At 38.4% G+C, this 15,489-nt stretch overlaps 1 protein-coding gene across 1 annotated transcript in view; it reads right to left on the bottom strand.

Annotated features, from left to right (window-relative positions):
- The window catches only part of SHISA9 (shisa family member 9), a 185,559-nt gene extending 170,491 nt beyond the window's left edge, over positions 1–15,068 (bottom strand). The window contains exons 1-2 of the mRNA XM_054212582.1: positions 14,387–15,068; positions 7,039–7,166 (exon numbers count right to left, since the gene is read on the bottom strand). Coding sequence (XP_054068557.1) covers positions 7,039–7,166; positions 14,387–14,994 — 736 coding nt within the window. The 5' untranslated portion in view covers positions 14,995–15,068. The remainder of the gene's footprint in view (positions 1–7,038; positions 7,167–14,386) is intronic.
- Between the last annotated feature and the right edge of the window lie 421 nt (positions 15,069–15,489).

Below are 15,489 nucleotides of genomic sequence, written 5' to 3'. Positions count from 1 at the left end.
TAATTTTTGTCTTATTAAATAATCATTCAGCCTTTTAAACTACATTATAAAGTGTAAAAATATATTCTAAATAATTTTTATTGCCATAATGTTAATTATTGCCGCTAGAGGATAATGTCAGTGATTAACTGTATTTCTCCCAAATACATTTTACACTGATGAATATTTTTATTAAGATATGTCAAATTTATCTTAATTAAAAGCTGACTAGAAGTAAATGATAGGATGCAAGGTAGCAATCTAATCTAATTGTTCTTATTGTACAATAAATGAAGAAAGATAGAGTGAAAAGTTCATTGTTCAGTCTTAATGGAAATGGTTATATGAAGCAGAGCTTATGAAGACCTACCCAATATGGTTCAAAACATATTCCACTGACTAAAATTGTAGGTAGGGTGCATAACATTCTCATAGAGCTTCCAATAAAATTGTATCTGACAAGAAATATTTTATAATAAAGAGGAGACACACTGAACATACATAATGATGTTAAGGTCACAGTTTATTTGATTATAGATCCAGGATGCAATCCCTCAGTCCTTGTTCATGCAAAATTGTGTGTTCACTATTTGCTTTAGATTTTTTTCTCATTTGCCAGATTAAGCCAACAGGGTGATTCCAAAGGTATAGAATTAATTGTATGGTAGAAGCATTGCTAGAGTTCTGATACATTACACTTGGTGCAGACTGGTGTAGTTATTAATAAAAAGCTATCATGTATGATATATATTAACATTTTCAAAATCATCTTGTTTTTAAAAAAAAGTTAATTGATGAAATGTACATCAAACAATGAAAAATTAGATATTTCATTTGTTTTACTTTTTGTCTTTCCTAAATGAACTCAGAAGCTCTCATTCTCAGGTTGTAATTAACTTCCTTGAAAATACTCATTGGTGTTTCAAGAAGTTTCATAGCATCTTCTCATAAATCAGCATCATGCATCTGAATTAAAAACTGAATGTAAATTAGAAACATTTTTTATATTAATGATTGTGAGGCTAAACACACATTCAGAACTGATTAAACATTAGTGTCTTACAGTGACTGACTGAGTTACAAGAGAAATGCCTCTTCATACTCTAAGTTTATATGGGAAATTTTGTTTCCAGCGTGGAAGCTTTGGAGCTCTGGAATGCATTGCTATAGCTGTAATTATATTAACAAAAATTCTATCACCAATTTGCTAATGCTTTGAAGTTCTACTGGTAGCATAATTTCAGTTGAAGTCAGTATCTAGAAATTAATTTAAAGTAGTTTAAAAAGTGGTCTCAAGATAGCTATTGACAAAGCAGCTTGTAGCTTTTAACCTCAAACAGAAATTATATTTTAAAAATACAGTATTTCTTTTGACAGGGCTGATGATAGTAGTGTGGGCTTTTACTTGGATGATTACTTTTGTAAAGTGTATAACTTAAATGTGGAATTTGTCTTCCTTGTTGTATATTACAATCAAAGTGTGTTAAGTAGCCCTCTCCCAGGGTTAACTTAAGTCTGTTAGCTTTTAGCTCAGGAATTTAATCTAAATTATCAGATTTTTTTGAATAGTGTTAAAGTGCTTCCTGGATAGCTCATAGAAACCCCAGTAAAATGAGTTTTTGCATACTGGCAGTGAAGACTAAGGCTTTAAATGGAAACAAATTCCCAATACTTACTGACTACAGTCCCTTCCCTCTGTCATAGCACTGTAGTTTCTTGTGAACTAAGAACATCCTCCAATTAAGCTAGACATTTTATTCTCCCTCATTCTTCACTGTCTTGGAGCACTCCATCAGCAGTACTTCTTCACTTCTCCTTCTGTCACTGTGCTAAAACTATCTTTTTCTTGGCTGAAAACTTATTAGTATTGTCTATCTTTTCACTCGTAAAACATGGCTGGGGCTCTGTCTGTACAGCTCAGCTTTTCTGACTGTACTTTGTCCTTCCAAGTGAGGAGGCGAACAGACGAAATTTATGAAGAATATAGTCCAGTTTCTCTGGGCCAGACCCATGCATATAGCCAGGCCTAAAAAAAAAAGCATTTTACTGTATTCAAGCAACCAAGATACCAACAAGGCCAAACATACAGTTATTTGTGCAGTCCTTTGGATTTTGCAGCCCTCTGTCTGAACAAGGTTTTTAGCGATGTTTCAAGGCCCCTATCACCAGAAGCATATTGTTACAGTAATACCTGCACATTCTCAATGACCACCTCTTCAATATTATGCAATTCAGTGGCCAATAGGTACTGTCTAACTTCATTAGTTACCGTGTTTTATATACTTCAAGAGCTTTGCATTTCAAAGAATAGTACTTCTCTTTAGTAAACTTTCTTGATATGCCCGTATGTTTATTTCCAATAAGCAACAGTAGGAATTACGCTTAGGCAATGCAATACAATGAATCATCTGATATAAATATGTTTATGTATGTTAAACATAAAAACAATTAGTTTGCCAAGAACCACTGTATTCAACAACAAAAAGCATATTCACTAGGGATGAAAGAGACAGCAAAAAAATCTTGCAAATTCTAACTGTATTTCCACAGTGTCAAACTAGTGACAGTTTCTCTCACTGAAGATCAGAGGCTGCGCTTCTATTTACAGAAATGGGGGAAAGCACAGGAATACGCAATACAGAACGCTTATTCTAATATGTGAGAACTCCAAATAATACCCTCCTATTTAAATGCTTACTGTCTTAACACAGAAACAAAGAAATAACAAAAGTTAACTTATCATAAGGCACCAGTTACAGAAATGTCTTGGCTTTGTTTTCAGCATTAGCATTTATAGTCAGTAAGTATCCAGGACAACTGACAATCAAATGCAGCAGCAAACACATTATTCCCTTGCATATATTTAAGAAGAGGAAAAAGTCATTTTAATCACATGTGCTGCAAATCCCTGGCCAGTATTAAAATTGGCCATTTGATACAGTGCAACACCTTCTTAGAGTGGTGTGTTTACAAGTCACTTCTTTTTTTTTAATGTTAAATTCAAAACAGAGAAATAATCCATACATGTCAAACTAACTAAAAGCTAGCATTTTTCATCTTAAAACCTCTATAATCTAGAATTGCCTTCCCTTTAAAGTCACCTTTATCTTAGGAGTCTGCATAAATGCTTTAAATATACTAGTGCAAGGCTAGTTATTATTGAGGAGAGAGTAATGGAGATTTACTGATCATTAGGAAAAGTGACTGCAGATAGAACTAACTTAAGTACTTTTTTCATTCTGCTGTCATAGATTATGAATTAGAAATAATAGCAGTAATCACGTTTCAGAAATGAGGATGTAGTTACAAAGCCTCCCACTGCACCAATGTTATGATCCCAACAAGTTAAATAAATTGCTTACTTCTAACAAAAAGAAGAAAAAAGAAAATCTTGAATGCTGGTGCTTTCTTAAGATTCATGAAAGTCAGAGATGAACAAAACAACCCCGATTCTGCAGGATGGTTAGCATTTGGTTTTATATTTTTAATATAACTTTTAAATGTCCTCTCTTTTTTTAAATTTTATTTTATTTAACATTCCATGTTAGAAAACTTGGTAGATATCTGCTGCTTGTTTACAAAGCACCGCTACATTCTAATGTGTATGAATGAAGGGAAATAACAGAAAAGTAGTTCTAAGTAAAGCGCTTCCAGTAAAGTACTGGAAGAAAATTATGACAACTAACAACAGCTAAGGACAAAATAGCTTTTACTAAAAAGCATCTAGGCTGTCTGGATTCACATGGGCAAAGAAATGAAAAACGTTTTTCCAAACTTCCAATATGTCTGTTCCTTTCTGAGTATCAGAAAAGAAGGGACAAGAAACTGAGTTAACCGCAAGACACTGAAAAGAGATCTCTACTTGTGGCCTTCCATTGTACTGGTAGTTTTGGCAAATAGCTGTGCTAGCTGCAGGCAACTTAGAAAATCTTTGTCCTCTGATAGCAAACAGTCCAGAAACAAAACCACACTCATTTTCAGTGTCAGAGATCATGCAAAGTTTGTCATTTTGACAGAGCTTCCCTTCATAAACACTTTCAGAATGGGTTGGCAGCATCAGCACAATGTTTTTCAAGAGGGCAGAAAGAGTAAATAAACATTCAAATTAGGACATTTTTAATGATGTTTGGCATTCAGTAGTTTGTCTTCAGTATTCTGAAAGACACAATACAGAAGGGGTACATAATGCCTAAGAAATTCCTCCTTGCCTCTTCATATTTATGGACCAATGTGAAAAGTACATGGCTCTCAAATTTTTAAGTCTCATTTTGAGATGGCTAGTAGATAGACAGTGGTTAACTTAGAAAAGAAAACTTAAAAAATGCATATCAAAGTGTCTGATGCTACATTTTTGTACCATTTCATTTTCTCTGTATAAGTAAAGCTCTGGAATAGAATTTCTATGAAAGCCGTAATTCACTCTGGTTTATTTGCTTGTAAAAATATCCAAAAAAGCCTGTCACTTTTCCAGCACCAGTAGTAGGTAATGCTGCCCTGCCATAGTTTCTGCAAGTAGTGTTTCAGAACTTCACTATAAAATTTCAAATTGCTAAGATACTGGACTTGGAAAATTTGTTTTAATTTTTCGTTATGAAGTTTTTTTCTGCCCCATGAATGCACATGCTCTCAAGAGACTTTAATCATTTATGATGCTCTTGACTAATTCTAGTAGGTCATTTAGTGATGTTTTAGATAAGTTTATGAGGGAATATAATGGCAACAAATATAGAATAACGATCTACTTGCTATGAAGTAAATGTATGTAATACCAGTTATAGAATGCCTTGAGTAATTTCACCACTTGAAGGTCTGTACTGAACAAACTAAAATGATTGACTTAATCCATAAGGCTGATTAAAGACTGAAACAGTTACCGTTGTAGCTGCTTGCTTCTGAGGTTTCCTGTGGCAGGAATGCCTGAGCTGCATGTGAAGCAGCCTTGGGACTGCCCCTATTCATTACCCAATGGATTTACATAGCTCCAAAGCAGCAGTAGTGCTTCTATGTTGTAAATTGCAGTGGTGCAAGAGCACCACATATAATTCTTCCATCTGTACCAGAGGGCCAAATTCTGAGACAGAGGTGGTACAGGTGTCTGTGGTCATCATAAGCCAAGATCCTAAGGTATTATTAAATGTATCTTTTTTTTTTCTTCCTTGATGCAGTAACTATGTGGCTCTGAGTTGCATTTATATGCAAGAGTTTATGGAAGCAAGGCTTAAATCTGAATTTAAATCCAAGAAACAATGAGTTTAAAGATCTGCTGATTTATGCATATATTGTAGTATACAAAGAGTTTTAAGCATAATACCTGTGTGATGATTACAAAAATCTAGATATAATCAGTGCAGTAATAATCTATTTTGTCTCCTTTGTTAACTAGGATTTCGAGTAAACTTTATACATATAAGAGAAAATAAGGATTGCACCCTAACTTCATTACCATTTGGCATCTTTCTTCTTGAAAACATGGTCACAGAGATCAGCAAAGGGCTTACACACAGAGCAAAGAGAGATATAGTGCATATTCCCATCCTCCTCACACCTTCAGGAGTTCACCACCTCAGCTCCAGGGGGCTAGGGCACCTTTGATTGAGAGAGAAGCATAAGTTCCCCTCCAGAAGTGGTGGTTTTTTATACAATTAGGGATGTAATGCTGCAGTATGTATGTATTTTCCCCTCTGCAGTGTAGAACTGCACAGGCCCATGTGGAAGTACTTTGCTGGAGAGCAGGGCAGGCAGATTAGATGTCACACTTCACTATATGTGGTATCTTTATTAGAGGTCACAGCTTTAATTCTCTCCTATTACTCTGTAACCATGTGCATAAGAAATCACAGTCAGCTTCTACCACAAAACAAGTATCAGTAGTGAATGCAGCATATGAATCTGCTCTTTCTCCACCCTTCCCCCAAAAGAAAGCAGTAAAATCTCACAATAACTGCCCAGTATAGTCCAAATAAAACTCATTCTTTTCTAAATATAAGCAAATTTTATGCTTTTTATAGTTACAGAAAATAAGGATAAGACTAGTGCATATACTTCAACTGTTTCAAAACACAAATACCAATGTAGTAAAAGTATATTTGCAGTAAAATGCACATCTATCTTGATCTACAGCACAGAATAAAGCCATCCACTGCCTAACAGTCTAAACCTTCCCGAATGATATCCTTTTATTTTATAAATATATTGAAGTTGAATTTATAAAAATATTATGTATAATTTGTATGCCTGTATACATATATATATTTAAGATATAGATGAATATAAAATAAAAATATATATCCAAATTCAAATTGCAGCGGAACTGTTCATCACAAAAGCAAAATGTATTTGAGCATGAGAAAGATCAGTACTGTGGTCTAATACAAGACTGAGAAATAAGTTGACTAGGACTTCAGAACAACTTGAAATGTCACCATATTTCCTCTGAAGCTCCAAAGTGCACTTGCCTTCAATAACATAAACATGTAACAGCAGATACAGAATAAAAATATTATTTAAAACTTAAAATAATAATCTTCCTCTCACCTTCCCCTTAGAGAGAAAAAAAATGAGAAAGTGAAAACCACATACAACTTTATGCTCTTCACGAAAGTATTTAACAATTTTGCTTGTGGAGATGATATAACAGCCTAATGAGACTGCTTTCTTATTGGTTGATACAGACCTATGAAACATCTTGTTAAATCTTGCTGTAAGCTTAACTATTTGTATTTTGGTATAACAAAACATAAAATAAGGCATAGCCTGACGAGCTGAGCAAAAATACCAGATAGAATGAGACAAAGATACAAAACCAGTATTAGTCAACCAAGACAACTAATTAAAAATAAATATATCATCTAATTTTTCTATTCAAAATGGCTTTATCTTTGTATTGCACTGTTTGCACTAGGAAATCCTAAAGATTTCTGATTTTGAAATAAAGAACATTTCTAATTTTCAAGAACCCATGTACTGTCAGTCCTCATTTGAAAACCAGCAATATTTGTTTCATAATGCTCATTTTAGTACCAGCATTCCAGATATTGATAAAGTTATAATGCAACTTACGTAAATTGTTTGGAGGAGGTCTGGTCTCCATGTTTTCGTAATGTTGCACATGTACTACAATGTTTAGATCTCTTTCCATATGATCTGTTGTACAAGGACCTTGAGGTCGCATAACATCAGCAAGAGCCCTGAAAACCAAACAAAACCAGAACCAGAATGAACCACTTGTAAAATTTGTAAGGCATTACCAATATATGCCAAGATTATTTTTTTTTTAGTTTGAGATGCAGTCCATCATAATGTCTGCTGGAGAAACCAGCTCCATTTACAGCATAATCAGGGAATCAGATTCATTGTGAGACTTCGCACCTAAGGCTCACTTTATGTTGTCTTAGACAGTGTGCTAGCAGTAATACGCAGAAACACATTAAGTTCTTTAGCTGTCTTGGCTCTGTAGAAGCATAATTTAAGCTTGTTGAGAGCTTGTAGAGTTCTGCCATTGCATGTGCTCAGCAACATTGCCAGTTTGGTTAAGCTGAGCACCTCAGCACCTAGCCCCTCTCTATAGCTTTCACAGTCTAGTTATTTTCATACCTAGATTACCAGCAGGGCCTATCAAAATAAATCCTCACAAGTGCATTTGCACAGAGTACAACACAGTGCAGTGGTCTTGGCCATTTTCATTAAAAAATGTCACCAAAGTTGAAAGGTCACCTGATTTTCATGTGCAAACCCAGAAGGCATAACATTCTCCATGATCAGGGATTTAAGCTTTTCCCATCAAGAAGGGGAGAACAAAAATGTCTTTTCTAACTTCTGTGAGTGTCCTAGTCATTAAGATGGAGCAAAGCTTCCACAGGAACACTCCTTGCTGCTTTGAAGCCAGTTCAGACACAGGATGAAAGCTTTATGCTAGCAAAGAGGGAGTAAGCAAAAGGATTCCTCCAGGCCAGGCCCAACCTGATGCTGGTAATGGACTTTTTCTGCAGAGCTGCAGGCAGTAACTATACCTGAAAAAGAGACAGATTCATCCCACTCTGGTGTATTTTCTAAGGACTAGTTTCACTGCCGAGTGTCCTGCTGAGTATAAGTCCATTCTCAGGCATACAGATAAGCACGCACCCCTGTATCCAGAGGTAGTGGATCCAGAGTCAGTGACTAAGTTTTAAGCTCTGAAACTCTCAGCATGGCAACATCTAACTCTGTCTGTGATTCTGGGATATGGAGTTTTACCATTGACTTCTGTAGGAGCAGGATTAGTCCTTCGGTATATGTGCCATATAGCTAGCTACCTGCTGAACTACTGTGCCACACAAAATAATTGGCCCACCTGCAGAAGCTGTTGCCTTAGGCAAAGGAAAGCTATGGAATGTGTTACTAGTATCTTCAGGGTTCAACACATCACTGACCGTTACTTGGCTCCTTTTTCTTTTACTAGTTTTAACTTTTAGATCCCTTGAGCTTTTTTTTTTTTTTAAGGGAATGGATGCATTTTCTGGGCACTGTGCCCGGTTTAGTTTAATTTTCTACAAAATTATATACAGTGTCCCAGATACTGCATCAAGAAAGACTAGCTTATAAACCAATAAATAAAGAAAAATAAGCACATTCACTGGTGAAACCTATGGCAAGTGACATCTAGCTCCTCCACTGTGACACGATGATTTCTTGATCAAGAAGCGCTGCACTTTTAAATATTAAAATGAAGCTTCATTTAAGTTACAGACAGAGAGGAATTCTGAGCTGGATCTTGCTTTCACATTGCAGGAGCATTGCTTTGGTACACAGCTGAATGATACTGATGTTTCATTGTGTTTATGGCTAGCATTATGTTATTAAAATATTAGTTACAGTTGTGATCAACATGTTACAGAATACTGTTGATACTGTAAAAGGTCAGAAGACAGTAACCAAATGATTAATGGTGTCAGAGCAATGCTCCCATTTGAAGCAATGCTTATACAGCAGAAATAGCAGAGCTGGCCTACATAGCAGAATAATAAAAATTCAATAGAAGAGACCTCACAAAGGTATGTAGAAAATCATGCAAAAGTAAAGCATTATGTTGCAAAACAGAGTTTAAAATAAGTGGGCATCCAAACCTTGAATATCTAGTCAATTTATGCAAATATGTCTCTATATAAAGGAAATTATTGACATCAATATTATTCCTAACTCCAGGGGCAGGTGGACACATTTCTGGGAAGGGAAGAAAAGCAAATGAAAGTTCCTAACTTCAATGTGGGAGTTAAAACTGTGAGATCTCATAATACACAGATTAGTGTATTTCCCAACTTTGTAAGAATGGTTTTTCAGAAATGCTTTCCTCATTGCCCTTAATCTGATGGTAAATATTGTCCACTGTAGACTTTAAATAACACCCCATATGACAGCAGATTAACTACTGCCTGTCTGTGAAAATGCCAACTAAGTTTTCTACCATTTTAGGGTGGCTTTTTTCAAAGCAGTTTTAAGGGATTAACTGTCCAACTCCCACTATATTAAGAAAAAAGGAACTACTCACCATCAAGTTCTATTTTTAGCAGCACCTATGTTTATATTGTGTTAGCCAAAGTTGTACAATGTTCTCAGGGCAGAATAGCTCGTATAACAAAGAACTTGTCCTTATCTTCCACTGATGTCAGGGAGAGTTAAAAATGTGTAGCAGTTGTATCACTGAAGTACAAAAGAAATGTTGTACCTGCATTTTGTTCTGTTAGGTATTTGCCCATATAATGAAATGGATAAAGGGAGGTTTGTGCCCCAGAACGTGACAAAATCCTTGAACACGTTTGCTTTGAAAAATTTCACACAGGCCAAAAGACTGATAAGTGAGATGCATTTGTCTCACCTTAGTATCATCATATAGATTTTGTTCATTATCTGAAGAAATTGTTAGAGTGGGTCCCATTGAAAAATTATATATACGTAGAGGGTCTTTATCGACACCTTTGCTATATTGAATGATTTTTTTAAGGAAATGCAAAATACAAGATAACCTTCTAATCAGGTAGTGATATCATTAAGTCCCATGTATTGATATGGACTGCAGTGTTACAAAAGTTACCTACATAGGGGTTCATGGCCCAGAACTACCCAAGTATGACAAAACTTCAGCTTTTCTCTTGCCATAAGATTTTTCTCTTTGAATATGTAATACTATTTTCAGGTGTTATAAAGCATGTGGAGCCAGGCATTTCGCTTATAGGTACAAGCTTGAAGAAGCTGAAACATAGGTTATTTCATGAAAGGTCACTTGTCATTTTCTGCCTCCAAAACTGGGTCAAAACCCATAAGGGAAATAATTTCATACATAGAATTCAGGATTTTGGCAAGCCAGACTATTTTTGGCCCCAGGTACATGCCTTTTGAATGATGAACAAAAGACTTAACTCATGAGCTCAGCACATTGTGAAGGAAGAAAGAAGAGCTCAGACAGTTCACAATATTGTGGAAGTCTGCTAAGATACTGTCAGAAGCACTGCTTCAAAAGAACAGGAGCTATAGTGTACAAGCATGATTGTAAATATTGTCCTTTCAGTTCTTGGTTTGTTCGCACATTCTCCACAAGGATCAGGGAAGAAGGAAAAGGTGCAGTTTTATTTACAGAAAAATCTCCTCCATTAAACAGGAGTATAGCTTTTCACTTTCCTACTCATTTTCAAGAGAGGATTCTCCACTTTAACTGATGGAGCCTGGAATTCCCATTGATGTAGTCTTAAGCAGCAAGACCATGCTGCCCTCATATGCCTAACAGAACTTCTAGGTCTGCTTCAGGAGGCAGATCAATTCTGTTTCCTTTTAGGCACAATACTGCCACATGCATTCCTTTTGCCATATCCGATAACATACACCATCTAATTCCCTTATTCTCTTAGAAAGCAGAAGGGTAAAGGAAGAGTTACTCTGTTTGGATACTACTATTACTGCTTAGTTCTTGGACACTGTTGCTGAAGGAAATATTTATCTCCTTTTAATGTCAAGTATCAAATTTTAAAATGAGGAGAATGATATAAACAAAACATTATCCTAACGATGTCTAAAGCGAAATATGCCATGTAGAGTTAATACTGTACTCCGCTCTCCGTTTCCATCTTCCAGATTTACAGTTCCATGCCAACAGTAAGAGTGTTTTACTGAAAAGCACTGATCTAACAAGAAAGAAAATGTCAACAGTGCCACACTTGGCCTTTTTTCTCAAAACAAAAGGAAGTAACAAGCTCTCTAAAAAAGGACAAATTTTGACTCTTTTTTCTTAAAAGGACTTGTCCAATAGAGATTTTTTCTCATGGATTGTTTTCACTAAGTAAATACATTTCCTTAATGCTTTTTCATTGTCAAATATTTAGGAAAATTCAGTGAAATTAATGGAGCATTGTTGGTTTGTTTTGGTATAGCAGTAAACAAAATGTAAGGAAAGGTGAGAGCATAGAAAGTACACTCACCAAGACCGAGAAGTTTCCTTTATTAACATTGTACCACTTTTACACACACCAGTGTCTTACTTCAGCAGCAGATCCACTGGCTGCAAGATTAAATAGTGCAAGAAACTAGTGAGTGTGACACAGTTTTGCTTCCTATTTATAAGTCATGTTCTTATTCCCATGTGTCAGGCCTCTGTTCATATTTTAAAATACTATTAGTAAATCAAAAATGGAAAGGTATAACTTACACCAGTTGTATTCTGTTCACTTTTATAAAAAAATCAGCCCTCATTAAAAAGATTAGTTTACATTATGCATTGTCTGTTTTGATAAGCAGCATCATCCCTTCCATAGGTGAATTTGTTCATAGGAATGAAGAGGATTCAAGTGTTTCATGTAGCCGTTGGCTAGGGAAGGGAAAGGAGACAATCTTAGCTAAGGAAATAGATGACAAATCAGCCTCCATGTGTTTCTTGCTGCCAGCCAAAATGGAGTAACACTTAGCACTTCTGGTTTGGCCTACCGGACACTCTCAATGCATTATATTTCTGCTTATTAATAAGGTTCTGTACAGGAAAAATAACCATAAGAAGTGTTCTTTCTTGTTTTGATTTTTTGACATTATAGTGATGAGTGTTACAAAAGAGGATGAATATAGGTTACATATTATTTTAACTGTTGGGACTGTTAACGGTTTAAACAGATGAATTATTTATTTCTTAAGCATTGCAGCCTTTTTTCAGAACATTAGTAGTGTAAAATGAGCTAGGATGGAATATTATAGTTAAACACACATTCGAGGACAAAAAGGTTACTTCAATTCCTCACTCAATGAACAGATTTTTAGATTGCCGAAGGGATTTACACACATCAAATTCCTTTTCAAATTAACGGTAAGCCCACCCCACAGCTGTAATAGGAGTGTGAGAACTTTTTTTTTTAAAAAAAAAGCTATAGTGCTGCTTTTTCAGAACATGACTAGCTATTATGTGTACTGAGTGGGTGACTGTTTTTCCATGTGATCATGACTTTCCAAGTTTCTATATAATCCTGACTTGAACATTTTCATGGCAAGAAAAGTACAAGATCTCAGACACTGTTAAGTAATCAGGGTAACAGACGACCTCTTCTAAGAACCACTTCAGAAACCTAATCTTTATGCATACATGACTGAAGGATTTCAGAATGATTTTCCAATCCCCTATAATTCTGTTTCCATAAACTAAGACAGAATATCCTTTCAGAATACTTCACACCTGTACTTGAGATAGGTCCTATTTCTACTAGTAGAAATATTTGCTATTTAAGCCATATATAAGCAGGGAAGGCTACAACTTCACTCTGTTCTGGTTTTTTGTAACTGTTATGAGCCCTGCCTTTTTGCCTGCATGAAGACACTAGAGAAAGGGGCTGAAGCAAGGGAGAGCTTTCTCCAAACAAGGTCTGTAGTTTAAGAGTAAGATTTTTAAAAAGAAATTGGGACCCATATATTCTTTTTCTCAGTTCAGTAGTTGAGAATATTCAAAATGTCTAAAGAATTTATACCTTGCTCAACAAAAAACATCTTTGCAGAAGTGTCACTGACACACCACGTTGACTAAAATTCTGCAATGTGCTTTGTTCCTCGGTAGTAAAAGCATAACCATATAATCCAGTTTATAAATAGCAAGTAATTGCTAGTGAACTGGTGATGCATTTGCTGGAGTATTTTTGTGGCTTTCTCTGTTCATTTCAGGATAAGCAGTTAATCGAAAAGTCATGCAGAAACTTCAGTAAAAAATAAGGTGTTGAGTTGATCTCTTGGACTATCTTTCAAAGGATGACTTTTCATCTAAGCTTCAAAGATTCTAAACTACACCATGACCAGTTAGGGCAAGAGGAAGCTTTCTGCCACACTGCATGTCCAGTAGAAGGTATCCTTTTAATTGCAGTTCATCACTGAAGTTGACTAATATGCTGGAACCTATTTAGATTCTTTAATGGAGCTATTTGCCTTTTTTAATGCCTTTCCTCCATCTGCTTTACTTTCATGTGCCTGGGATTAGCATAAAGAATCAGACAGACTGCAAACTTGACAAATGTGTTATGCCTTGATTTTGAACTGCTGTGACAATTTGGGTTCGGAATATGTTGTTAAAGCCATTGGGCTCTGTCCTGAGTTGCCCACCTGCCTATCAACCACTAGGCAGCCAGCATCTGGAGTAGATGGTACACAGCATGCCTAACTCTAGGTGGGGGAGGTTCTCTTTGATATAACTCAGCCATTACACTCTGGATACAGACTATAACACACACATATACGGGTGAGACAAGACTTTCATATTCCATTTTTTACCTCTCAACAGTAACTGACAAAAATGTTAAGAAATTCTACAGTAGCTTTTCCTTTTTGTGTCTCCCTCTTCCCTTCCACCCTGGCTCATTTTCACAGCTTAGAAATTTTACAAATAGCTCACACACTTGCAAGGGCTGGGGGAGTAGGGAAGGTCCTGCCAAAACCATTTTGCAGCTGGAGAGGGAGGGTGAGATGACATTTGTTTACATCCTTCTGTTGAGAAGTAAAAACATTTTCCAAGCTTTGAAACAGTTGGAAGAGGGAACCCATCAGGCTTTCTCTAATTCAGTGTTGCTGGTCTCAGGATTTTTTTGTTTTCCTATTCATGCACAGAATATCCGGGAACACTTGCTGGATCTTGCTGGGGAGAGGGTCAGACACTGCAGATAAAAATGGACTACTGTCTGTGCACACTCCACAAATATTTCTAGTCTTCCTCAGTATGCATGTATTTTGATAACCTGGGCTCAGGGAAACACAGGAGCTCTGCTCTCCAAAGTTGGCTTCTCTCGGTTGCCTTGCAGGGCAATGCAGCCTGCCTGGCAGGAGTTGTTCGTTTAGCAGGAACACATGGGGTACTCTCTCCTCTTTAGGAATTGGGCAGGAGGTAGGGGGGAAGGGGATGCTGCTGCCTGGCACTCAGCCTTACCTGGACATGTGCTCCCGCTGGGGTCTGTGCGCCTTCTCCAGCCCTAGTTTGGTGAAGATCCCCACCAGCACCATGACTGCCACAACCCCACAGATGATGTAGACGATGAGGTTGGTTTTATCCCTGGTAGGGTCGTGCAGAGGGTCGTCTATGCGGGAAGGAGGCTTCCCAGTGTTCATCCACAATGGCGTCTCATAGTTTGTGCAGGTGCTTTGATCCAGCCTTGTCTTCTTGAACTTGCAGCAAAACCTAAAGCCACAAGTGCCGCAGCAGAAGATGAACTCCCCCGAGCTGCAGTTAAAGGGGGGGTCCCACTGCCCCATCACGTCAAAGTAGCCCCTGCAGAAGTCCGGGGTGGGAGGTGGCTCAGAGGGGTCTAGCTGTTCCCCAAGGCTGGAGTGGTTTCCTCCTGAGAGCACCACGAAGCTCCCCAGCTGCTGGCCAGTTTTCTCCTGAGCCCGACACACCAGTGTGAGAAGGTCCGCCACCAAGTAGCCGAAGAACAGACGAATAAAGCCTTCCATTCTGCCTCCCGGCCCCGGCTCAGCGATGCTGCCGCCGCCGCCGCTCGAGCTGCTGGATGCTGCGCTGCGCCAGGAGCTGAACATAAAGGGGCTCCGTCAGGGACCGGGCGCCCGCTCAGCCCGCGCTCGCCCTCAGCACCACGGACAGCCCCGCGCGGGCCGGGCTGGGGCCGCCGCCCCCCCGGGCAGCCTCCGCCGCCCCTCGCCGCTCCCCTCCGGAGGAACGAGCGCGCCGGCACTTGTGGAGTGCGCGGGAGAGGGAGCGGGCGGGAGGAGGAGGTGGAGGAGGAGGAGGAGTAGTACCGAGGGGTGGAGGTGGCGGCGGGAGCGCGGGGCAGCGCGCTGGGGAGAAGGGGCTGGCGAGAGGGGCGTGGAGGGGGCCCACGAGGCGGGAGTGCTGAGGCGAGGGCGCTGCAGGGGCGGGAAGGAAGAGAGCGGGGCGAGCGAGGAGCCTCCCCGCGCCGCCTGGTGCCGGCGCGCACCGCCGGGGGCACCCACCTTCCACTCCCCCGCGGAGCCCGGCACGGTCTCTCGCACAACTCCCTCAGCCGGCCACGGCGCCCGCCCAGCCCTGCCTGG

The sequence above is a fragment of the Rissa tridactyla genome, chromosome 8, assembly GCF_028500815.1.
Source record: "Rissa tridactyla isolate bRisTri1 chromosome 8, bRisTri1.patW.cur.20221130, whole genome shotgun sequence".
Taxonomy (NCBI): Eukaryota; Metazoa; Chordata; class Aves; order Charadriiformes; family Laridae; genus Rissa; species Rissa tridactyla.
This window is presented reverse-complemented; position numbering and strand designations above follow the sequence as displayed.